Raw genomic sequence first — 25,252 nt, 5'->3', positions numbered from 1 at the left:
TGATTATCATAAAATGGAGAATGGAAATGGAGGAGAAAAAGAAGGGGAAGAAGTGGGAAAATGAGTAAATTATCTCACATAATTGAAGTGTAGAGTAGAAGTCTATGCAACAAGGAGAGGGAATAGGAGGCAGGTGGCACTTGGAACTCTCATCTGAAATGATCAAGGGAGGGAAAAATACATAGACACAGAGTTAGATATAGAAATACTTTTCACTCTACAGGAAAATAGGAGAGGAAAGGTGTTAAGAAAATGGGGGAGAATAAGAAGGAGCGTTAATCAAAGGAAGGATTATTCCAAAGGAAAACAAACTCTTAAACAGGAAGTGGGAAAGAGAGAGAAGGAAAACTTCTAAATCGATATAGAATTTAGACACATAGGATGATATCTTAAACAACAGAACATAGAAGGAATTATCTATTAGATCCATGGATAGGGAACAAGAAGTTGATAGGTAAAATGAGGAAGTAAAATGGACACTTTTGATTACATAAAATGTAAAAGTTTATCGCACAAATAAAATCAGTGCAGTTACAATTAGACAAGAAACAAAAAACTTAAAGAGAAAAAAAGTCTTCATACAAAATTTCTCTGTTAAAGGCCTCATTTCCATGCTATATGTGGAACTGATTCAAATCTATAAAAATGAGAGCCATTTCTCCAACTGGTCAGAGGATATGAATAGATAGTTTTCAGAGGAAAAACTCAAACTATCAATAGTCATGTTATTTAAAATGCTCTAACTCAGTAATAATTAAGAGAAATACAAGTTAAAACCACTCTGAGGAACCATCTAACACTCATCAGATTGATAAAGTTTAGAATAAAGGAAAATGACAAATTTTGGAGGGAGCTTCAGGAAAATAGGTATATCAATGGACTACTGGTAAAATTTTAAACTGGTTCTGTCTTTCTAGAAAGCAGTGGAACTATTCCAAAAAAAAAAACTATCATAGCATATCCTTTTGACCCAGTGATATGGCAATTAAGGGGAATACTAGATCTGTACTCCAAGAGATCAAAGAAAGGGAGAAAGGATTTATGTGTACCAAAAAATAGTTATAGCAGCTCTTTTTGTGGTGGCAAAGAACTAGGGACTATAAATGCACTTATTTGCTAATGACTGTTATATATGTTATATAAATGTGATGAAATACCCTTATGCTATAAGAAATGATGAAGAAGATGGTTTCAAAGAAACACAGAAGACATGTATGAATTGATGCGAAATGAGGAAAGCAGAACCAGGAAAACAGAAAATATTATTATACAGTTAAAATATTATAGAGACAACTTGGAAAATTTTAAGATCCTTGATGAACACAATGACCAATCACAAGTCCAAAGGTCTCATGAATAAACATTGTGCCCTCATCCAGAAAAAGAACTGATAGACTCAGTATAGATTGAGGAATAAGTTTTTGTACATGGACAATGCTAGAATTTGTTTTGCGTGTTTTGGGTTTGCTTTTGTTGCTGTTTGGGTTTTTTGCTTTCTTTGTAGGGATAGTGGGATATAGAAAGGCAGCAGGGAGAAAATTCAGACTTGGAAATGAAAGAAAATTGAATAGAAAAAGACTTAGCAGGGAGCAGAAAACCCAGAGCTGACAGAACTATGTAACAATAGCAGCCAGAGAGTCAGATAACAGGAAGATTTCTGCTACTGGTTTCTTACTTGTAGTTGGTGAGGCCTGATTCATCAAAGCAGTGTGAGAAGTCATGTTGCTCAAGTCATTCACTCACACTACGTGGGATCTGAGTGTCCTGGGAAGGAAAGACCAAGAGAAAACAAGGAGGAATAACACCTCTCCACTCTTCTCCAGCAGAAAAGTCTGCCACTATGATCCTTCCTCTAATCTCCAGTCTCCCTATCTTAGCTCTTTTCTTTCTGACAGCAAATTAGCCCCAGCATATTCATCCTTAAAAAAAAAAAACCTCACTAGCTCCTACCATCTCTACTGAGTGCCATCCTAGCTCTCTCTTACCTTTCTTAGAAAAATTCCTTGAAAAAGCCATCTACAATCAGTGCTTCTACTAACTGTTTTCACGCTCTGCTAAACACCCTACAATCTGACTTCTTCTCCCCCCTCACACACACCCCCACTGATTTCTTTTTTTTTTTCTTGGAGGCAATTGGGGTGAAGTGTCTTGCCCAGGGTCACACAGCTAATAAGTGTCTAAGGTTCTCCTAACTCCAGGGCTAGTGCTCTATCCACTGTGCCACCTAACTGCCCCCTCCACTGATCCCTTACTTGACAAGTCTCTGAATTGCTTTTAGTATAATTTATATTATGAAAAAGTTTTAGTCTCTTATTGAGGCCTGGTTCTCTCTGCTGCCCTCTGTGTTGTGTAAGGGATAAACAGAAAAGGAAAATCTAGGCCGGGGGTGGGGAACCTGCAGCCTTGGGATCACATGCAGCCTTCTAGGTCCTCAAGTACAGCCTTTTGACTGAATCCAAACTTCACAGAACAAACTTGTTCTGTGATCTAGGCTTTGGAATCAATGTGCCCTTGGAGTAAATGACTAGCCAACAGTAACTGAACAATCTGAGTCATCATTCCACTAAACAAGTATCAAAGGACTCCTGGAGTTCCTCAAGGCTGTTTTGTACTCAGGTGATCAGGAAGTATATACTCCCAGCCTTTAATTCCTTGATATAATTAAGTCTTGTGGATTGTTCTAATATTTTTTAAAGGATAAACTAATCTAATATTTGTAGGACTGAGGAGTCACAATATTGCTCTCACTTCCAGGTTTCTGTACGTGTATTCTCATTCTCTCCAACAGATACCAACAAGGTGATCAGCACTGTCAAATACTGCATTTAGACTTGACAATTAAGATTAGTACAGGAAGCAGTTTCAGTAAAGTGATAATGACAGAAGTTAAAATGCAGGGTGTTTAGCAGAGAGTGAGAATAAAATAGAAGCACTGATTGTAGCTGGCCTTTTCAGACAATTTTTCTAAAAAAAAAGCAAACAAACCTAGAATGGCAGCCAGTAGAGATGGTAGGATCTAGTGAAGGTTTTTGTTGTTGTTTTTAGTATATGACTGCTTGAGCTAGTATGTAGGCAGCAAGGAAGGAGGTAAGATGTGGAGACTGAAGATTAGGGGAAGGATCATAGTGACAGCTTTCTGCTGAAGAAGATAGGAGAGGGCTTCTTGCTCCTTGCTTTGTTTTGGTTTTCCCTCGAAGGTCACCCAGACAATCAATGAGGATGGTTGAGCAGATAGAGCAATATGGACTTGGTGAGAAGAGGAACCTCTTCATGATATAAATGAGGAAATAGTAGCTGATAACATCAAGGAGAATGTGAGATGAGTAAAGGGGGAGAAGAGAGAGTTCATTGCAAACAGCCTCAATTTTCTGGGTAAAATAAGAGAAGAAAGAGTTTGGGACAGCTACTGTGGTGTGAAAGAGAATCAATTGCAGAGGGCCTATTGAGATTGTTGTCTAATTGTTCAGTTGTGTCTGACTCTTCATGAGCCCATTGACCATACTGCCCATGGAGTTTTCTTGAGAAAGACACGGGAGTGGTCTGCCATTTCCTTCTCCAGTGGATTAAGAAAAACCAGAGTTAAATGACTTGCCCAGGGTCACACAGCTAGTAAGTGTCTCAGGTCAGATTTAAACTCAGAGCTTCCTAACTTCCTGACTCCAGGTCCAGTGCTCTATTCACTGTATATATTTATAATATGTAATCTCAACTAGGAGGCACATAGTGGATCTAGTCAACATAGTTGTAGTTCTACTTAGTGGAACACAAGTAGGAATAAAGGAGCTTGTTGGTAGGAATAATCCAGGAATGGAGTATGGCTAGTATTAGCTAGTGTTGCTACCTGTCTCTACAAGGTAGCTTGGTACTGGTCAACATATCAATCATTGGATTGAATTAGCTCCATACATATAGTCTTTGAACTTCTTAGTGATTGCCCATTTCAGAAAGAAAAATTCAAGAGTGTTTATGGAATAGTGAATCTCACTATCCATAAATTCTCTGCTGGAGAGTATCGCTTTCATATGATGACCATCACTTTCTTGGTATAGGACTATTAGTATCTATATGAAAGATGTTCATATTTTCTTGGACTGCAATGGTGCATGTGTGAAAGAGTTGACTGAGTCTTTACAAGTTTATTCACATCTGTCAGTCTAGTGGTCTCCAAACAGCTTCTGAGGGTTCAGGGAAAACTAACCTTTCTTGCCTGTCTTCCAGTTCTCAATTATACATCTACAAGGGAGAGGTCTAATAAGAAATTAACTTATCAAAATTTAAATTCAGAGGGTTAGCAAAGCAGCATTATTGTTTACAGATTTGTTAGTCACCAAATGCTAGAAAAGTCTTCAAGTCTTTAATGTTCTTTGAGCATGGCCACTTGAGGAGAGCTTCTGTCTTCTCTGAGTAGATCTTGCTGCCTACATCTTACTGATACTATGTGACTCACATACTTGACAGAAATCCTGTAGAACTGTCATTTAGTATCTTCATACAAGCTTCTTCTAGCCAGTCCAACACTTTTATCAATCTTTTCTCATGTACTTCCAGAATCATTCCAAAGGAAATAGTGCCATCTAGGTACACAAACAACTCCATGTAATTCATGTCCCTACTTTTTCCATTAACTACTGAAAAGTACAAGGTGACCCAAGATGTTCTGGGAGCATCCAGAATTTATATATGCTCAAACTGATAGAAATTCAGCTGAGCAGATGGCTTTTTGTCTTTCTCTGCCATAAAAATCTGATAGTATTCATATATAAATTCAGTATTAGCAACTACTTGCTGTCTAGCAGACAATCGAGTATATCTTGAGCTCTTGGCCACTTCAGTTCCCTTGTATAAATTCTGGTAGTCTGCATACATTCATATTTCTCCATTTTTTCTACCCCCACAGTACACAATAAGTATATACTGCTGGACTCTTCAATGATGCCATTGTCCATACAGATCTTTCAGATGGTTTCTGATGTCCTCCATCATATATAGGGAAATCTTTCTAGTCTGCTCTTAAAAAGATGGTGTAGGTTCTACAAGTTATTCCTTGGGTGCCTCCCATATGCCAATCTTGCTATGAGAAAATGCTTATCTTCATGCTGAACTTTTCCCTCAATCCTTGCATTTTTTTAAGAACTGAAGAGTCACCCAAATCAGACTTTTTAGGATCCAATTCTAAGTCATAGAACTACTGCTCTTCCCTTTATGTTCCTGTAAGGTTCTACATAGGCTATATAAGTGGCTAAAGTCTATGTATAGCAAATCCCAGACTTGCTGCTTATATCCAATTAAGCATTTAAATAGGTCAATGCTGGTTCTAACAGTGATTTTCCAGAGGTAGTTACTACATCAGAATATATCAGAGTCATAGCACTTTCCTGCTGACACTCATGCAGGGGCATCTGAACTTCTTTTCAGACCAAAGGGGAGCCTACAGTTCTGAACCTCTAAACCAGCAAAATTTTCCAGCTGACTGATAGTGACTAAGGCCAGCAGCAGCCTACCATTGTTTAGTTCTAAACCTAAGAGAGGAACTTGCAGAGCTTAGACCAGAGAGATATTAATCATACTTCACCCTGGATCAGATGCCAAAACTTTGCAGGTACGCAGTCTGTTTTGTCTTGAGTGTCTAGAATAACATATGACTTTGTACTCTAAGAAAGCAGCAGTAGAATCAGATCAGACTTTCCATCCAGAAATGCTCAGAGTTTGACCCTAATATGAAGTCCAGAGTCAGAAAATAGACTGGAAGAATGAGCAAACAAAAAAAATGAATCCCATCACAATAATCTGTTGTGGCAACAGAGATGCTTAGGACACAAATCCTAAAGAAGAGAATGACTCCAAAACATCTGTAAGCAATACCTCAGAGAACACTAGACTTGAGCATTCATTCAAACAGAGCTCTTGAAAAAGATAAAGCAAAAGTTTCAAAAGAGAAAAATTTTTACCAATGAAATGAGATTACTGCAAGAAAAAAATGGAAAAGAAATGGGCTATGAAAGAAAGAATTAGAAAGAGAGTTAACAACTTGGCACAAGAGGTACAAAACATTGCCAAAGCCAAAAACTCCGTGAAAATTAAAATGGATCATACAGAAGTAAATGACTCCTTTGGACAACAAGTATTAAAACAAAATCAAAAGACTGAAAAAGAGAAGAAAATGTAAGGAATCTCATGGCAAAAACAACTGGCTTAGAAAACAGATCAAGGAGAAAAAAAATGAAGACTCAGTAGAGTATCTGAAAGCCATGACCAAATAGAAGAGTGTAGGCATCTTATTTTGAGAAGTAGTAAAAGAAAACTGTCCAGATCTCTAAGAACTCAAGGGCAACATGGAAATGGAAAGAATTCACTGATCATCTCCTCAAAGAGACCTCCAAATGAAAATTCTCACAATTCAGACCTCCCAAGTCAAATACTACAAGTGCCAGAAAGAAATAATTCAAGTAAAAAGAATCACAGGATTACACAAAATTTTGCAGCCACCGTTGTAATGGACAGGACAGTTTAAAATAGGATATTCCAGAAGGCAAAAATTTAGACTTATAGTCAGGAATAATTTATCCAGAAAAACTGAGTATAATTTTAAAGAGATTAGGGGAGAGGGAGAAGAATGAATGAATGAAACAGAAGACATTCCTAATGGAAATACCAGAACCGTGGGGAAACTTTGAAGTTAAAACCAGGAGTAAAGAGAAACAAAAAAATATAAACATGAATGAACAGTGATAAGGAACTAAACAAAAATAAATTGCTTACATTTTAATATGGAGAGAAGATATATGTGGCCCCTGTAAATGCTCTCATTATCAGGGTTGAAAGAGGGACACAAGTTAGACAACACCTGGAAGTGGTTCTATATGTCTTAATCTTAAAAGAAGGATGGAGAGTAGAAGAGGAACACACTCTTTGGAGAAGGGAAACAAAAGTTGAGGGAAATTGTCTCATGTAATATTAATCAGGATACTCAGATAGAAATGTATCCTAACTGAGAGCAAAGTGGAAGAGGGGGAGCATCTCACACTTGAACCTCACTCTCATCCATACTAGCTGAATAAAGAACAAATTCACACACATGCATGCATGCATGCACACAGAGAATTGGGTATAGAAACACATTTAACTCGGAAAAATAAGAGGGCAGGTAGGTTAATAGAAGGATTCATCCTTAACAAAACAAACTCTAAGGTGTACAAAAAAATTGAAGTTCTTTTTGATGTGTCAAAGAATTGGAATCTGAAGAACCAATTGGGGAATAGCTGGACAAATTGTGGTATATAAATATGATCAAATACTACCATGCTATGATAAATGGTGATGGGGATGATTTCAGAGAAACCCAGAAAGTTCTGTATGAACTGATGTAGAATGATGTGAACAGAACCAGGAGAACAATTTGTACAATTACAGCAGGATTGTAAAGAAAAACAACTTTGGAAGGCGAATTACTCTAGTCAGTGTAATGACCAACCGGAACTTCAGAGAACTAATAATGAAATATGTTGCTCATTTCCTGATACAAAGATGAAAATTTCTTTGTATAATTACAGCAATATTGTAAAGAAAAACAACTTTGAAAGACTTTCAAACTCTGAACAGTGTAATGACCAACCAGAATTTCCAAAGACTAATAATGAAACATGCTACCCACCTCCCGTTAGAAAGATGAAAACTCAGTGCAAAATGAGATGTCTATATACATGTGTGTATGTAAAGACATACATATACATAGATACACATGTGTAAATATATATACACATATATCTTTTTGACATGGCCAATGTAGACATTTGTTTTGCTTGACTAAATGTTTTATTTTTCTTTTATTCTTGGGGTAAGGGGAGTAATCAAAATTTTGCTGATCAAAAAAATATTTTTTTTAAAAAAGTAACTTGAGTTTTCTTTGATAAGTAACTTTAAAATAAAATAATTGAAGCACAACAGTCACTTGAGATCTACTATTCAGCATGGCAGTGCACTACATATTTTCAGTCATCACCTCTGTATGGGGTCCCATAGATCGTGAAGGGATGGAAAGAGAAACGAACAAGCATTTATCAAGCAGACAGATTGTTCTGTCCCAGGCATTGTACTAAGTACTTTATAATTATTATTTCATTTGGTCTTCACAACAACCTTGTGAGAGTAGGTGCTATTATCATCCTCATTTCATAATTGAGGAACCCAAAGCAGACAGAGGTTAAAGGACTTAGCTAACTCCAAACTTAGTGTTTTATCTGCTGCACCTCCTTGCTGGATTCATATACAATGGGTAAGGTCAAACTTAATGTTTGCAGGGTCCAGGGTTACCTTGATTCCTGAAGTTATCCTTTAAGACATCAGCTTCTACCAACTCAATTCAGTATTCACCTCTCAAGGACGTTGCTATATTTAAGTGTCCTTCTGGACCACAGCCACAGCAAACAAACAAACAAAAAGTTCTGCCCCTTCATCTGACTCTGCTGGTGGTACTCATATTACCTCATTTTACCTATGATCAAAAGGAACTTCATCCAGGTTGAACAGATTTGTCCTTGGTTCCATTTCTTAGGTTTTCTTTAAGTCTTTGTCGCCCATTTCTCATGCGTGAGATGTTCTGGCATTAGTAGAAGCTGATTTTTTCTAAACTTGTACATCTAGTCCATTCTCAAATATTCTCATTCTTTTTAGTAACTTCCCAAAAATCAACTATTTGCTGTCTCCTGCAATATTCATTAGTTGTGTGATATTCAGTATTTACTGTGTCCTCACAGATCTTTGTTTACTTGTCAGTCTGATCTTGTCTGCAGTCATGCTGTCAGTACATGGAGTAAGCTGCCCACATATCACAAACTGAGGGGGTTTGTCTCCTTTCTACAGGATGGGATAGCTAAATTTGAATAGTATAGCAAACTCCTCCTCTGTAACTTGCCCTCTCCCATAATGCTCTAGATTTGGTAAACATTTCTGATACATGATTTCAGCATCTTAGGATTTCATTCCTTTTTACAGCTCTCAGTTACTATCTCTGCTGGATCACAAGCTATCCCATCTGTGTAGACCCTGTCACAACTGCCACTCAAACTGACCCATTCTAAGGGCACCATGACTTCTGAATGGTGTTGATCATAGTGTCGACATAATCTCCAGTCTCTCATCACTCATCAGAATCCCAATGGCAGTATTAGAGGAAGGAATGCAGGAAGCATAAAGAGAGTACTGAAAAATACAAGTTTCCTTCTTTTTGTCCTGATGCCTGGCATGCTATCCCAGAGCACATTTGGGTCAAGAGACCTTCCAAATGTCTTCTCTCTGACCTAGAGAGAATCATAGAAGTCTCATTTCCCATAGTTAGTTTCAAATTCTGATCTTTCTCCCTATACAGAAGATTTCTGAGACTTTAGCTCTCCATGGAGATGAACAAGATGCTGTGTAGGCTACATATTATCTCTCTAGCTAGTCTGAATGAAGAGAAGGGATGAAAGTAAATGTATGATCTGTTCATTTGATCATCACACCTGGGATGGAGTGGAGGAGCAGTGCTACAGGTTTGCTTCAGATCTGTGATTTCTTTGGTGAAGAAAACATCCTGTGAGAAAATTCCCTCTATTGATGTGTATTAACACTTGCCACACAACCTATAGTCATAGAAAGTAGCCTGGGTCACTCACTGAAAAGTTAAATTACGGCCAAAAATCACATAACCAGTATGTCAGAGATGGAACGTAAAGCTAGGTCTTCCTGACTATCTCTGGTATTATTACTCCCAATTTACAGATGAGGAAAATGAAAGTCAGAAAAGTTAAATGATTTACCAGTGTTCATACACCTACTTTTAGAAGCAGTAATTGAGCCCAGATCTTCCTGGCTTCACATCTTGCTCTCTAATAACTATATCATACTGCTTCTTTGATCAGTAAGACATGAGTGGCAACAGTTATGTTAGTAGAAAGAGGAAAGAAATTAAAATTGTACTCAGTATTTCTGTGCACTGTTTTCCACTAAATCTCAATAGAAAATTTCAATCACAGTCTGAAAAAGAAACAAAACAAAAATGATATTTTTCTTTTGAGTCCTCACCTAGGATGCCTCAAGTATATCCTGGATGAATCCCCACAGTATACTGCCCCCAGGACCATTTACCATTTGTACTTGCTACCCCACCCCATCCCCAAAGATGATTACCTCATGTTCAAGGCATTCTATGTGTCCATTATCCTAAATTTACAGCTGACAAGTCCCCACAAGGGCCTTCACATTCAGTAATCAACTAGACAGCAAAAAACGCTCACAGCAGAGGCATTGACTGCACTGACAGTGCAAGAATGGTGATGACAAAATTTTCTCCCCATAAGCCTGTGGTATACAACTCCAAGAATACACAGTGGAGTTTTAACACAGGGAACATTTACTTCCAAAGGTATAATCACAGATATATGAACTTATTTCCCCACCATGTGGGAGACATAATCCCCATTCCCTTTTTTACCACTTCAGTAAGAGGATAAGGGAAGAGGATTAGGTTCAAAGGTTAGCTTGGTTCCCATAGAACACAGTCCCCAACACCCTGTTCCTTAAGGTTTTCATGCTCTCTGGCTGGCTGCACCATCCCACATGCATTCCTGACTCCAGAGTCATCATGACTCAAACTCCCAGGTCTGTAGGGATCACTTCTGGCACCAGTACAGAAACTGAGGAGGACAAGAAACACAGAATAGAAATAAACACCACCAGGTCTATTTCTCAGAGACAGAGTAAAAGAGAGGTAACAGGGGAAGGGCAAGAGTCTCCTCTCTCACCATTTCAGTTCATGGCATCCACACTGGGCAAAGAAGAAAGGAATGGCAGCCAAAAGAGCATACTTGGAAAGATGGCCAAAAGAGAGCTAAGAGCTTGACTTTGCTACTTTTAAAGATAGGCAGCCAGTTTGGGAGGCTATCCCTACACATATGGTAAGAAATGCAGCAGACTCCATGCTAACCAAACTGGCCATGCTCAGAAAGTCAGCCTGGGTTACACACGCAAAGTCAGTGGGTACACACACAGTATACACACACACAGAGTACATGAGTGGAGAGTCATGTATAACGAATACACATAGCCAAGGAAACTTATAAGTCCAGCACTGCAGGACACTGATGTTTTTTCTCATACTGTCTTCATTCTGTAGCCCCTGGACACCCTATGTCTTCTAGTCAGGTTCATCAGCTGACTTTCACAGACCTGCTGCTTTTTACCTCTTAACTTAATTCTGCAGCTATGTACTATGGATCTGATCTCCACTAAAGGGCAATGGCTCCTATTAGTGAGTTTTCTTTTCTATTCTGATATAGAGGGGGGAAGAGGAAAGGGAGATTCTTCCCTCTGCTGCATTCTTCTGGAGAGGTACAAGGGAAAAAACAAAGAATGATTTCTTCCCATGAACTAAGTTCTTCCTCCATAATAAATATCCTTCTCAGAACTTGCTCATACTCTTTTAGGTTACCAGGAGCCAAGCTGATTCTTAAACCAACCAATGACTTATATAGATAATGTGCTTTCTTTATCATAAGGAATATCTGGCCCTTCAAGTCAATCAAGTTGATTAAAAGACTTCTTCATGCCTGTTAAAGGAATAAAGACATCTAGGTGGCATAATGGACAGAGTACTGGACTTGAAGTCTGGAATACCTGAGTTCAAGTCCTGCCTCCTTACTAGCCACATAACCCTAGGCATGTCACTTAACTTCTCAATTTCTTCATCTGTAAAATGGGGATAATATTAGCACCTACTTGCAAAATTGTTATAAGAATCAAGTGAGATAACATTTGTAAAGTACTTTGCAAATCTTAAAGCACTATATGATTGCTATTCTGTTAGTAAACATTTCTTTACACTTTCTTTACTTTGGTCCATCAAAACTGGGACATTAATTCATTTTTGGTGGAGTTCTGAACTGATCCAATCATTTTGGAGAGCAATCTGGAATTATGCCCAAAGAGTTATTAAACTGCCTATACCTTTGACCAGCAATAACTCTACTATGTCCATTTCCAAAGGTGATTAGGGAAAAAAGAAAAGAATTTGTATGTTCTAAAATGTTTATAGCACTTCTCTTTGTGGTGGCAAAGAAGTGGAAATTGCAGGGATGCCCATTAACTGAGGAATGGCTGAACAAGTTGTGATATATGATTGTGATGGAATACTACTGTGCCATAAGAAATGATGAGCTCCATGTTCCTACAAAAACGTGGAAAGACTTGCACAAAATAATGAAGAGCAAAATGAGCAGAACCCAGAGAACACTGTATACAGTGACAGCAATGTTGTTGTAAGAATAACTTTGAGCAAATAAGTCATTTTGAGGATTAAATACCCAAATTAACTACAAAGGACATATGAAGGAAGATACTGTCTGCATCCAGAGAAGGAACTGATAAATTGAAGTATGGATAGAATGATTTTACACATACACACACACACACACACACACACACACACACACACACACACACACACACACACACATATATATACACACATATTTGTGTCTAATGGGAGCCATATCTAGGGCATGGGGGAAGGGGAAAAAAGAAAAAAATTTACATACCCCATATTTGAAAGGAATATTTCTGTATTTAAATAGCAATTTTATCTATTTCATATATTTAAAATGAATAGCAAGTTGTACATAGATTTGCAATTTCATATGCAGTCATCTCTTTATTATACTGTTATAAAAATGCTTGCTTTATTCCATAAATTAAAATAAAATAAAATTTTAAAAAGAAACTGAGGCAAACAGGGTTAAATGATTTGCCCTGGATCACATAGTCAATAAGTGTCTGTGATGAGATTGGGACTCAGGTTCTCCTGACTCCAGGACCAGCACTCTATCCACTGTGCCACTCAACTGCCAATATTACAAATCTAGACCTCAAATTGTTCTTAGGAATTCCACAAATAAATGATACTGAAATAAGAGTATCATCACATTTAAAAAAAAAAACTATTGCCCAAATTGCTGACATAATGTTGATTCATAAGGAATTAAGAGCATTTTTGATTGATGTCACCATAACAATTCTTATATGGAAAGAAAACTTTCCAAATATAGAGTCTTTGGGTAAGACATCAAAACCATGTGGGAACAGGATGAATAACATAGCATTCCTGTCATCATGTCACTTCCTGTAGTTGTCCCAAAGATGCTTTTACAGTGATTCTAAGAGAGATGACTTTACATTCCAAGTCATGTATTAAATTATGTAAGGCCATAATTTTATCCCTACCTAGGCAAGAGGTCACAGAAGACTAAGAGTGGAGTAATGAATTATGTATGCTAGGATCATTTCTCTCAATGCTATTGAGCACTATGAAAAGACAAATTAATTTTAAAATTAAAATTAATTATGAAAATGATAACCACCCCCCCAAAAAAATAAAAGCCAAATCATCATTCATATCCTGAGGAAGTAGAGGAAAGGAAAAACAATAAGCAAAGAAATTCCAACAGTGATTATACACAGAGGGGATTTCATGTGCCTCATTTTTCTTTCCCTTTTACTGCCCCTCCATTGAAAAAAAACTGTTGTAGCAAATATGTACAATGAAGCAAAACAAAATCCTGCATTGGCAGTGGAGAGAAATGTCTGGAGACAGCGAAATACTAAAAGGGAAAATAGAGATCAAAGACTTAATGCTTAAATCTGGAAATCAAACTGAACCAGTGGGTGAAGGAAGTACTAATAAATAGTTTCATCTTCTCCAAGAAAGTCATATCTTCATTTTCAGCATTTGACCCCATTAAAAAGTAACTATCTTTGACCAATTACAGGGGGTCACTTAAAATCTATTTCTATGTTGTACTCTTTTCCTCTATCAGCTCCACGCAGCCATCTTGCAAAGGCATAACCATGACCATAAAAGGAACTAAGTGTAGATTAATTTAGCACAAATCTGTCACACTCCTGGAAGACCTCAATGTACATACTCTATTCTGGGTACAGTCAAAAGCTTGTCTTATAGTTCATTATTTTCTTTGTAGCAGCAATCATTTTGAATTCCATGAACAGAATAATGAGGGTCTCCCAATATATTTGTGCCCTAAAGAAGTTTTAGAATATTTATGCCAACTTTAAGTTTTGGTGTTAAGTGATTAAAAACCAAGAGTGTGCTCAACAATATTTACATGCTGGCCCTCTACAAAATTCAAAGCTTTCTGTACTTACAATTAGCTAAAGTAGGAAAAAGAGACACTAGGTTTCCCCAGGGGGCTGTTTCCAGGCAACAAGTGGTCACAATTTCCTGTCCTTGGAAGGCATAGGTGACCAACATCCAACATCTCTGACTGTTGCATAAACTGTCCTGCCCCAGTTTGTGGCTGTTTAAGAGGGAGGACAAAGTAGGACGTGGGAAGAACCAAAAAGAGGGGTATGACAATGGAGACTGTTGTAACATTCCAGGGTTTTTTGGATATAATGTTAATTCTCATGGTCTCTATTATTAGTTCAGCCCATCGTACTAGGCACTGGCATAATTCAAGTTTCCAATAAGACACAATTCTTTCCTTTTTGGGAGCTCACAGAATGGTAATAGACTTCTCACAGAATCATTTAATAGACTTATCCACTGAATGATGGAATGTTAGAATTTGGAAAGACTTTAATAATTATCTAGTCTAACTCCCTTCATTTCCTAGTCAAGGAAACTGAGAGCTACGGAGAGGAATTAGTTTGCCCAAGGTCACACAAGTAATAAGTTACAAGCAGAATAAGGATTTGAATGCAAATCTTTTAACTCCAAGCCCAGAGCTCTTTCCCTATCCTTTGGGATGATATTCCTTTGCCATTATATTCAAACCTATTGCCAGTTTTCAACTAGAAAGCACTGTCAAGAAGCCAACAAAAATAGATTTTTCATCTTCTGTTGTGGACTCTCTTGTATTTGTGTTTCTTGTTTTTAAAAGTTTTTTAAAAAGAGAATAATTTCTAAATGTCTGTCATAGCATCATTAGTTATGAAGCATGATTTTGTGGTAAAGATTCTGAACACTTGACTTGAGGGAAGTCACACAAGGCTTTCAAGAAGGAAGTTAAAGCTGAGTATAAAACACTGAATAGCATTTTGAATTCAAACTGAATAGAAAGAACACTTTATATCAATAAACACCTACACACAACCATCCTTAATGTATTCTTTTAGCATGGTTAAATTGAACAACAAGCTAAGATGTGTCCAAACAAAACTGATGTTAACAAATCACAGGGCTCATCAACCTAAAGTAGTTATGGGAAAATTAACAGTTGTTTATCAAAAAGGACAAAGAGGCTGAGCTAAGACAGAGGAGTAGAGGAAGCTTTACAGCCAAACATTCCTAACATTCCCCTCCAGACAACTTTAAGATAATGTCTCAAATCGAATTCTGGGGTAGCAGAGCCAATAAAAGGTCAGAGTGAGATATTCTGCCAGCCCAAGACAATTTAGGAGATCAGGAGAGGTCTGTGACACTCAGGTGAGGGTTGGCACACAGTGCATGTGACAGCAACAGCAGCCGCTTCAGGAGCTCTTAACCCTGAAGAGATATTAAGGGGATTGAACAACTGGTCAGAATGAGATTAGAGATGATGACTGTACTGGCACTGTGCAGAACTATTTGGAAATTCCATTGTCCATACCCACTTTCAGATCTCAGTTCTAAGGCAGAGAGGCTTGCTTGCAGTTGTAAGGGATCAGGGGTCCTTTTGGGGAAGAACCAGAGAACAATGGTAGAACGGTGACCACACCTCTCCCCAGATCACATCACCTTGGAAGCACCAAAAAGTTCTAAACTGCAGGAACCAATTCTGAAAAAAGCAGCACAGATAAGCCTGAAACTTGAGACAGTGTGAACCTCCCCAAGGTGAGAAGAGTCCAATTTTAACATCAAGTTTAAAGCCAAGAAATGGGGCCAGAAAATGAGCAAACAACAACCTGATCATAAAAAGCTCCTGCAATAATAGGGAAGATCAAGATACAACTCAGAAAGAAACAACAATGTCAAAACAAGAAAAGCTTCAAAGAAAAATTGGGAATTGAATACAAGCCCAATAAAAATTCCTGGAAGAGCTTCAAAATTATTTTCAAAATCAAATAAGAGTGGTCCAGGAAAAACTGAGAATAGAAATGAAAGCCATGCAGGAAAACTATGAAAAACAATTAACTATTTGGTAAAAGAGGCATGAAAAATACTGAAGAAAATAACACCTTAAAAAAATGGAATTGTCCCAATGGTAAAAGAAGTACAAAACTCACTGAAGAAAATAACTCGTTAAAAAGCAAAGCTGGAAAAAAAAAGAAAAAAACAAAAATAAACAAATTAATTTTAAAAAAAGAAAAAGAAAAAAGAAAAACTGGCCAAATGGAAAAAGAGGTACAAAACTCACTGAAGAAAATAACTCCTTAAAAACTGGAATTGGGCAAGTGGATCTAATCATACCATGAGACAACAAGAGACAATAAAACAAAGTCAAAAGAATGAGGAAATAGAAGAAAATGTGAAATTATCTCATTGAGAAAACAATTGGTTGAAAAATAGATCCAGGAGAGATCATTTAATAATTATCGTACCACCTGAAAGCCATGATAAGAAAAAAAAAGCCTAGACATCATGTTTCAAGAAATTATCAAGGAAAACTTCCCCAGTATCTTAGAATCAAAGGATAAAATAAGAATTGAAAGAATTCACTGAAAGAGATCTCAAAATGGAAATTCCCAAGAATATCATAATCAAATTCCAGAGCTTCTAGGTCAAAGAAAAGATACTACAAACAGCCAAAAAGAAAATATTAAAATACCATAGATCCATAGTCAGGATCACACATTAAAGCACCTATCACATTAAAGGCTTAGAATATATATTCTGGGGGACAAATGATTACAACCAAAAATAACCAAAAACCAGCCCAGCAAAACTGAGCATAAATCTTTGGGGGAGAGGGGAGGAATGGACATTTAATGAAATCAAGGACTTTCAAGCATTCCTGATGAAAAGACCAAAGATGATTAAAAAATTTGACTTTCAAATACAAAACTCAAGAGAGTACTCAAAAAATAAATGTGACAAAGAAATAAAAACCTTAAAAAGTTAAAACTGTTTACATTCCTGTGTAGGAAGATGATACTTGTAGCTCCTAAGGATTTTATCAATATGAGAGGAGTTAAAAGAATTATACCTAGAGGGCACAGGTGTAAGTTGATTGTGTTGAGATGATCTTGAAAATAATGGCAAGGTGGGAAAGAGGGATGCATTAAGAGAAGAGGAAAGAGAAAAGAATGGGGGAAATTATCTCACATAAAAGAAGGGCATAAGGATGAGTTTTACAGTGGAGGGAAAAATGGGAAGGGCAACCCTCAAACCTCACTGTCATCTGACCTGGTTTAAAGAGGCAAGAATATATACACACACTTAATTGGGTATTGAAATCTATCTTACCAAAGAGGGAAGTAGGAAGGCAAAGTTATGAAAGGATTGCAGTGATAAGAGAGAGGGCAGATTAAGGGAGACAATAATGTTGTTATTATTGTTTAGTCATTTCAGTCATTTCTGACTCTTTGTGACCCCATTAGGAGTTTTCCTGACAAGGTGATTCATCATTTCTTCTGTTCACCTCCTTAACCTCTTTCTTATTTGTTTTATGGTTTGCCGCTTCCTTCTCCAGCTCATTTTACAAATGAGGAATTGAGGCAAACAGGGTTAAGTGACTTGACGAGGGTCATACAGCTAGTAAATATGAGGTGAAAATTAAATTCAGAAAGATGAGCCATCTAGCTGTCTCTAATGTGGTATTTTGTTTGACAATTTATAATTTAAATATTTGCCTGTGATTTTAAAATAATATATTTGTTGGTCCTTAATCATTTTAAATCTAAGATTACTCCAAATAAAGAACAATTAAAAAAGCGAATAAGACATCTCTTAGGTTTTACACACATACACATAACACAATTCTTAAAATATTGGAAGGACTATGGAAAAATAAACACATATACATTGATGACAGAGTTGTGAATTGGTTCAACCAATCTAGAAAGCAATTTGGACTAAGTGACTAAAATTTGCCATACCTTTGACCCAGAGAGGTCAGTGTTAGGCAAAAATCCTAAGGAAGTGAAAACCAGAAAGGTCCTAAATAAAGTCAGATATTTATAACGACACTTTCCATAGTATCAATGAATTGAAAACAAAGTAGATATCATTTAATTGGGGAATTTTTTAAACAAATTGTCACCTGAGAAAAATAGATAAAAATAATTTATAAAATGTTATAAATGAAGAAAACTGGAGTATGAAAAGACTTAAATTAACTAATGAAAATGAAATAATAGAGCCAAAAAAGTGTAGATAGATAGATAGATAAAATGAATATAACAATGTTAATGGAAACAATAATAACGGACAAACCTGAATATTATGTAATTGTAACAACCATGATGAGTGACCCTGAAAAAAAGATAAGAAATTTCACCTCCTTCCCTTCTTTGTAGAGGTGAAACAGTGTGGTTGTTGAGCATTGTTTATGTAACAACTTACAGAAAAATATTGCTGGGCCAAAGGGCGGCAATTTACAATCAAATGAAAGCATAACCGTGAATAAGGGATTTCACCCATCAGTATATATGAATTGTTTTTGTACCATGTCATTCCTTTTTGCCTCAGTTGTCTTTGCATGACTAGCAGCAAGAACAGATACATGCTGAAGGGATGCAAGAAATAATGCCAGTAGCAAGTGAGGTGCTGCCCCTTGGGAGTCCAAGTTTCATTCTTTGAAGGGAACTTACTGTTAAGACAATGGCCAAAGTTGGAGTTGAAACTGTGCAGTGAAATACTGTACCAGATTCTAAAGGGCCCTACACATGGTAGCAGAAAGCAATTAATGTTTTGCCATTCATTTGAGGGCTATAATGATGACTTGGAACAGTTTTGTTAAGAGAGAGAGAGGAATAATTTTTTTGCCTCAAAATAGCACCAGAATAATATGGTCTCTACTAAATGTATTCAAAAGATCTTTGTCTGGCAGTACCAGTATTTCTTCTCATTATTTTGTAAAGTTTTCATCTGCAAGGTCTATAAGATGAACTTATGCCACATACTTAGAGAATATATACACCGGCACATCATTGGACCTTATACTCATTGACTCTTTTCTCCAGAAGGAGACTGTAAGGACATAAATCATGTCATACTGGTGACAGACCATTTCTCCCAGTATGCACAGGTTCCAACAAGGAACCAGGTAGGTACTACAGTTACTAAGGTGATGTAGGGAAAAGTACTTATTATTTGACTTCCCAACCTGAATTTGCTCTGACCAAGGTAGAGACTTTGTAAGCAAAGTACAATCTTAAGGAGATTGTAGATTGTGAGATTCTTGAGGGCAAGGACTGTCTTTTACTCATTAGATTGTGAGATTCTTAAGAGCTGTGACAATCTTATGCCCTTTTTTGTATATCTTATATTTAGCACAGTGCCTGGCAAGTAGTGGGCACTTGCTAAATGTTTACTGACTGACCAACAGATGTTGACTTTGGTACCAATCAAAGTCGAAAACTACACCTCAGCATTCTGAGGGAGAGCCATAACCTGAATGTCTCAACTACACCTTACTAAATATGATTAGAGATCCTGAGGCCCAAAAACAAAAATCTCAATGGAGTCAGCATGTGGAATTTCTAGTACATACATATAATATTACCAAGAATGATTCCCAACATTCTAAAGTTTAGGAGACAGCCATATGTGTCTGTTTACTTTTGCTTTGGAACTGAAGAAAATGGAGAAGATTGAGAAACTCATAATGAGTATGTATCTCAGTTAATTAATAAGCTAAAGGAAGTTAGCATTGTTAGCATGGCCTCAGATCAGAAAAGTTCTAACAGGAACAAGTTTCTACGCAATGCCCTAATCTTTTATTAGTTTCTACATATAGGTAGTAGAGCTCTGCTGGGAAATCATACTGGGGGAAGGGAGAAGTAGAATAGGGTAAATTATCTCACATAAAATAGCCACAAAAGAGCTTTTACAGTGGAGGGGGAAATGAGGGAGGAGCATATCAGGCAGTGCTTGAACCTCATTCTCATCAGAATTGACTCGGAGGGAATAACACACTCATTGAGTATAGACACCTCTCATCCTACAGGAAAGTAGGAAGGAAAGGGGATAAAAGAAAAGGGAGGAGGTGGTGAGAGGGTAGATTGGGGGAGGTGGTAGTCAGAAGCAAAACACTTTTGAAGATGGACAGCCTGAAAAGAGAAAGAGAGAAGGATAAATGGGGAAAATAAGATGGAAGGAAATATATACATGGTAATTATAACTGTGAAAAAAATTTGCAGCAAGTTTCTCTGATAAAGGCCTTATTTCTTAAATATAAATTGTTAAACATTATCTTTGTATGTAATTGGAAAAAAAGAAAAAATTACATGTCAGAGAAAAACATATGATCAATATATAGCAAATATTGCATACTAGCACTTATATACCAACACCACATTCACAGTAAAGAAACATAGTTCAGTAGCAATAATGCATGGTATAAATAAACATGTAATAAATATATCACCAAAAAAAGGAAAAAAGAAATTTACATCATAACTTTATTCTATTTTTTAAAAGAATAGAAAGTTGTGCATAAGAGATGTGAAGTTTCATGTGCAACCATCTTTTTTATTATACTGTTACAGAAATGCTTGTTTTATTCCATAATTTAAGAATAAAATAAAAACAAATAGCACACAGTACATATTACAAGTATTTCATCCAGGAAACAACATAATCATCTGCTGATATGAGTAACCAACTCTGCTCTTTGTCCTGATGCATCAGTCTGGTAACTACCCAAATAATCCAGATGCTTCTACTGAGATTTTCTGATTTTGTGTATGGTTGACTATTAACTTCATATAGTCCCATTTCTGAGTGACTGACAAGTCAACTGACCTCTCAGAGTGTTGGTTTCCTCATTTAAAATTAGAAAGCACCTTAGAGGCCATCAAGTCTAAATAATAGAAACACAGCAAAAGAGAAAAAAATGTTAAAGAAACTAAGCCATTTGGCTCTAAAGAACACGAGGCTAGATATCTGAAGAACAAAGTTTGAGTCTCAGCTGTGCGGTTAGCTAACTCTAACACCTTGGGCATTTCAGTTCAACTCTTGGGGACTCAATTTCCTGATCAGAAAATAAAAAGGGTTAGTTAAATATTTCGGGGCTCTAAAATTCTGTGAAGCTATTGAGGCTGAAAAGGTAGGTCTCTAACATTTTGATGAGATATCATAAAGAGCAACATATTTTCAAATCCGCTTTTTATTGCCAGCTCCAAAGAGCAGATACACCCTGATCTGACCCAGGATAAAGTTGTTATATTGTCATATTACGTAGAGAAGAGCATTAAAAAGAAAGGAGAGGGAATAAATTTAAGCTTTAAACTAAAGTAATATAAATTAATGATAGAGTCTGATAAAATTATCTCAACTTGGCTTTGCACTCTTAAAAATTATTGAGGACTCCCCCAAAGAACTTCTGTTTATGTGGGTCACATCTATCAAAATTTACCTTTTTACAAATCAAAGCATCTTAGCATTGTTTTGGAAGTAGTTTTAACCTTGTGGACCTCATGAAAGGATCTTGGGGATTCTCAGCAGACCCTGGACCACACTTTGAGAATCACTGCCCTACATTATATTACCTCCCAGTGGTACATTTGCTGGTCAGTCTTTGGAGACTTGTTCCACTTGTCAACCTGCCTCGAAAAGGATGCTACATGTAAGTGGTATAATTGTGAGTCTTTAAGTGCTTGTAGATTGAAAATAAAGAATAATAACTTCAGTGAAAGTGTTGCTAAATTCAAGTTTGACTGAATTAACTTTTTAAAATATCTCTGAAGGCCATTAGTAGAAATTTTTCTTACTATGAGTGCTCATATTAATGTAGGGCTGTGGTTCTCAAAAGTTATGGTCCAGGGTCTCCTGAGAATCTCCAAGATCCTTTCATGAGGTCCACAAGGTCGAGACTATTTTCATAACAATAGTAAGATGCTTTGATTTGTAAAAAAGGTAAATTTTGATAGATGTGACCCATATACAATTTAAAGATGTTATGAAGATGAAAAATTACTCAGAAGAAATAAATAATATTATCACATCACAATCATGATCATTGTGTCCAGCCTGATAGATATAGATGTGTACACACACATATATATACCTTATACCTATGCTTCAACTAGTTTAAAATTAATAGAAAAATAAATTTCACATACTTTATGTAATCCCAAATTCTGAAAATGCCTTAAGAAATATTTCCATTTAATTTAAAGCAAAACTAAGTAAAAACTACAAAATTACTCATACATCTTAAAATTATTTTTAATGACCAGTAGCATCTTTCAAAAACTAAGAAAGCTATATTGTATATATATATATACATATATATACATATACATAGCTATATAGATATAGATATGAACACAAAAGCTCCTCTGCATGAGTAAAGACATACCCACTAGTAAAGTATTACCTGCTAAAATCCATGCCACCTAAAAGCTAGTTATGCTTGTTTTGTGCTGGGGCACACACACACGCACACACACACTGCCAAAGTTTCTTCCCCCTGCCACCACCCCCACCTCTTGACAGTCCCCCACAGGCATGGTGTTGGGCTAGTTTTTTGATCGAGAGACTCTTTATTCATAGGAAGGTTTAAAACGAACCTAGCATGAAAGAATATCAGTAAGCTCTACCTGAGTTGTTGCCCTCTAGGGAATATTTTGCTAATATGAGTAAGAGTCCACTATGCTTATTGTAGAAGCAGAGGGGAATAGTGCTTTATTTTTATTGTGTTTCCTTTTAAGTTATTTCTTTCCATCTATTATTAGTAAAAAGTGATTTTTACTGGGTTTGTGATCCTTGAGTTCCTTTTATTGAATTTTACCCTTAAGCCTAAAGTTACTAGATTGGCCTAGTTTAGATCCAGCCCCGAAAGCTGGACCACCAGATCCAACATCATCATGAGGTCTTTATTGGGAGTTATTTTGAGATATGAGGAGAGGGTTCTCCAGACATTGTACTGCTGAAAACATAGCACCATGTTTCAACACTTGCCCCCCCAGGAAAGAGAGGCTCACATGTATAAAGTGTGGCTAAATGAAACTGGGCTAAAACTTACATTAAGGTCTAATGATATACAAAATAAAATATGGAAAATAAAAGTTTTAATTGAAAATACTGATTAAATAATGTGCTTTGCCTTAGAAAATACTCAGTTCTTAAGATTAACCAAGAAACAGCCATAATTATATGTGTGAACATTTGGCTCTGCCTAGAAAAGGGTATTAATGTACTCTAGCCTTACTGTTACAGTGTCTTTGCTAAGAGAACCCATTAGACATTATGTTCCATGGGGTCAAGAAAAGTCAGATACTACTGAGTGACTGAACAACAACAAACTTTGCTATAAACGTACCCCTGTGTCACGGACCTTCATCATCACACGTGTATTACCTTAATATATAAAGATAAATTTACCTTTCTTAGAAAAAATATTGCAAAAGAGGCACTTACAGATATTCTTTTATAAAGTAAACAATAATCTTCATAAAATCATTTTTAAAATACATCCTAACAATTACTATTTGAAAAAAGTTATTAGCTATTGGATATTCAAAGCGCCTTTTTTTCTCATTTTGACAGAAAGATAAGGAAGACCAGTGGCTTGAGAAAAAGGTTCAGGGTAATAAAGATCATATAGTTTTGGAACATTTACAGTGGACCATGGGTTATGAAGTACAAATTACAGCGGCAAATAGACTTGGATTCTCTGAACCAACAGTATACGAGTTCAGCATGCCACCAAAACCCAATATAATTAAAGGTAAGTACATCTGTCTTTGAATTATTAAAGCTAGAAATATGGATAGTATTGGAGTCATATGACTTTTGATTGCATTTAGTTGATTCTTAATTATAAAAATATTTTTTTCTTTTGTATCAATTAATTGTGTCATATACTCTACTCATCTCTAAAGTAATGTTTTCTAACTTTTTCCACTACACTGGAACAGTAACAAAATTTTAAGTTTATTATATAGCATGTATGAAATTAAAGGAGAGCCTAGACAAATCACTTAAATGACTTCTACCTTAAAAGTTGTGCTTATATGCTGAAATTATAACTTACTTGTTTTTCTTAGGGAATACAATTATGTTTTTTTAATATGCAGTCATCTCCCTCAATACACATCATGAAATACAAATTTTGTGACCTAACAGTGTATTATTAGCTTTAAAACTCAATTGGGTGGCAATTGCTAAACCTAATTTGCATCTTCAGTTTGTATTAACTCTTTAAGTAAATACTATTATTTTACAATTTCCAACAAAGACTCTCTTGTTGGAAAAGAAAAGAGAAAAGTAATCTGGTACAATTTTCTAAAACTGAAAATATGAATTTTGCAATTGGCACTGTTTTCTATTATCTCTTTTATTTCCAGGATATGAATTTCAAGATGGTCCTAACTTGGGTGCTCTTTGTTAATAATCCTTCAAAGAAAAAAGTGTAATAAAAATTATAACTCATAATATACATAATAGACACTGACTTAAATACCAAGTAAAATTTAAACAACGGATACAATGATGGTTCAACATTAGGAAAACAATCAACATAGTCATATTAAAAACCAAAACATCCAAAACCACATGATCATCTCTATTGGTACAGAAAAAGTCTTTTACAAAGTACAGTACTTTTTTATGCTGTAAAATAGAGGCACAAAGGGACCTTTTTAAAAATGTCAAAGCAAGCATCTGTCTAAAACCAAAAGCAAATGTCATACACCAGAACCTTTCCCAATAAATTCAGAAGTGAAGCAATAGTGCTCGCTCTCCCCATTATTATTTTGATATAGTTCTAGAAATGCTAGCAATAGCAATAAGGCAAGAGAAAGAAATTAAAAGCATAGAGATAAGTAAAGAGATAAAATTATCCTTATTTGTTAATGATGTGATGGTATATTTGGAAAATCCTAGGGAATCAGCAAAGATACTAATTGAGATAGTTAATAACTTCAGCATAGTTGAAGGCTACAAAATAAACCCTCAAAAATCAACAGCATTTTATATGATAATAACAAAATCCAAGAAGCCATAACAGGAAGGAAAAATCTTATTCTAAATAACTACAAAATGCTAAAATATCTTGGCATTGACCTACTAAAGCATACAAAAAAAACTTAGAGTCAATGACTAAATGATCCTTAAAGA

At 36.1% G+C, this 25,252-nt stretch overlaps 1 protein-coding gene across 1 annotated transcript in view; it reads left to right on the top strand.

Moving 5' to 3' along the window:
- The window catches only part of NCAM2 (neural cell adhesion molecule 2), a 287,205-nt gene that overhangs the window by 237,425 nt on the left and 24,528 nt on the right, over positions 1-25,252 (top strand). Inside the window, exon 15 of the mRNA XM_072614941.1 lies at positions 23,681-23,861. Within this exon, the coding sequence (XP_072471042.1) occupies positions 23,681-23,861 (181 nt within the window). The remainder of the gene's footprint in view (positions 1-23,680; positions 23,862-25,252) is intronic.

The sequence above is a fragment of the Notamacropus eugenii genome, chromosome 5 (genome assembly GCF_028372415.1).
Source record: "Notamacropus eugenii isolate mMacEug1 chromosome 5, mMacEug1.pri_v2, whole genome shotgun sequence".
Taxonomy (NCBI): domain Eukaryota; kingdom Metazoa; phylum Chordata; class Mammalia; order Diprotodontia; family Macropodidae; genus Notamacropus; species Notamacropus eugenii.
Note: the sequence above shows the minus strand (reverse complement) of the source record. Positions and strands in the feature narration are given on the sequence as shown.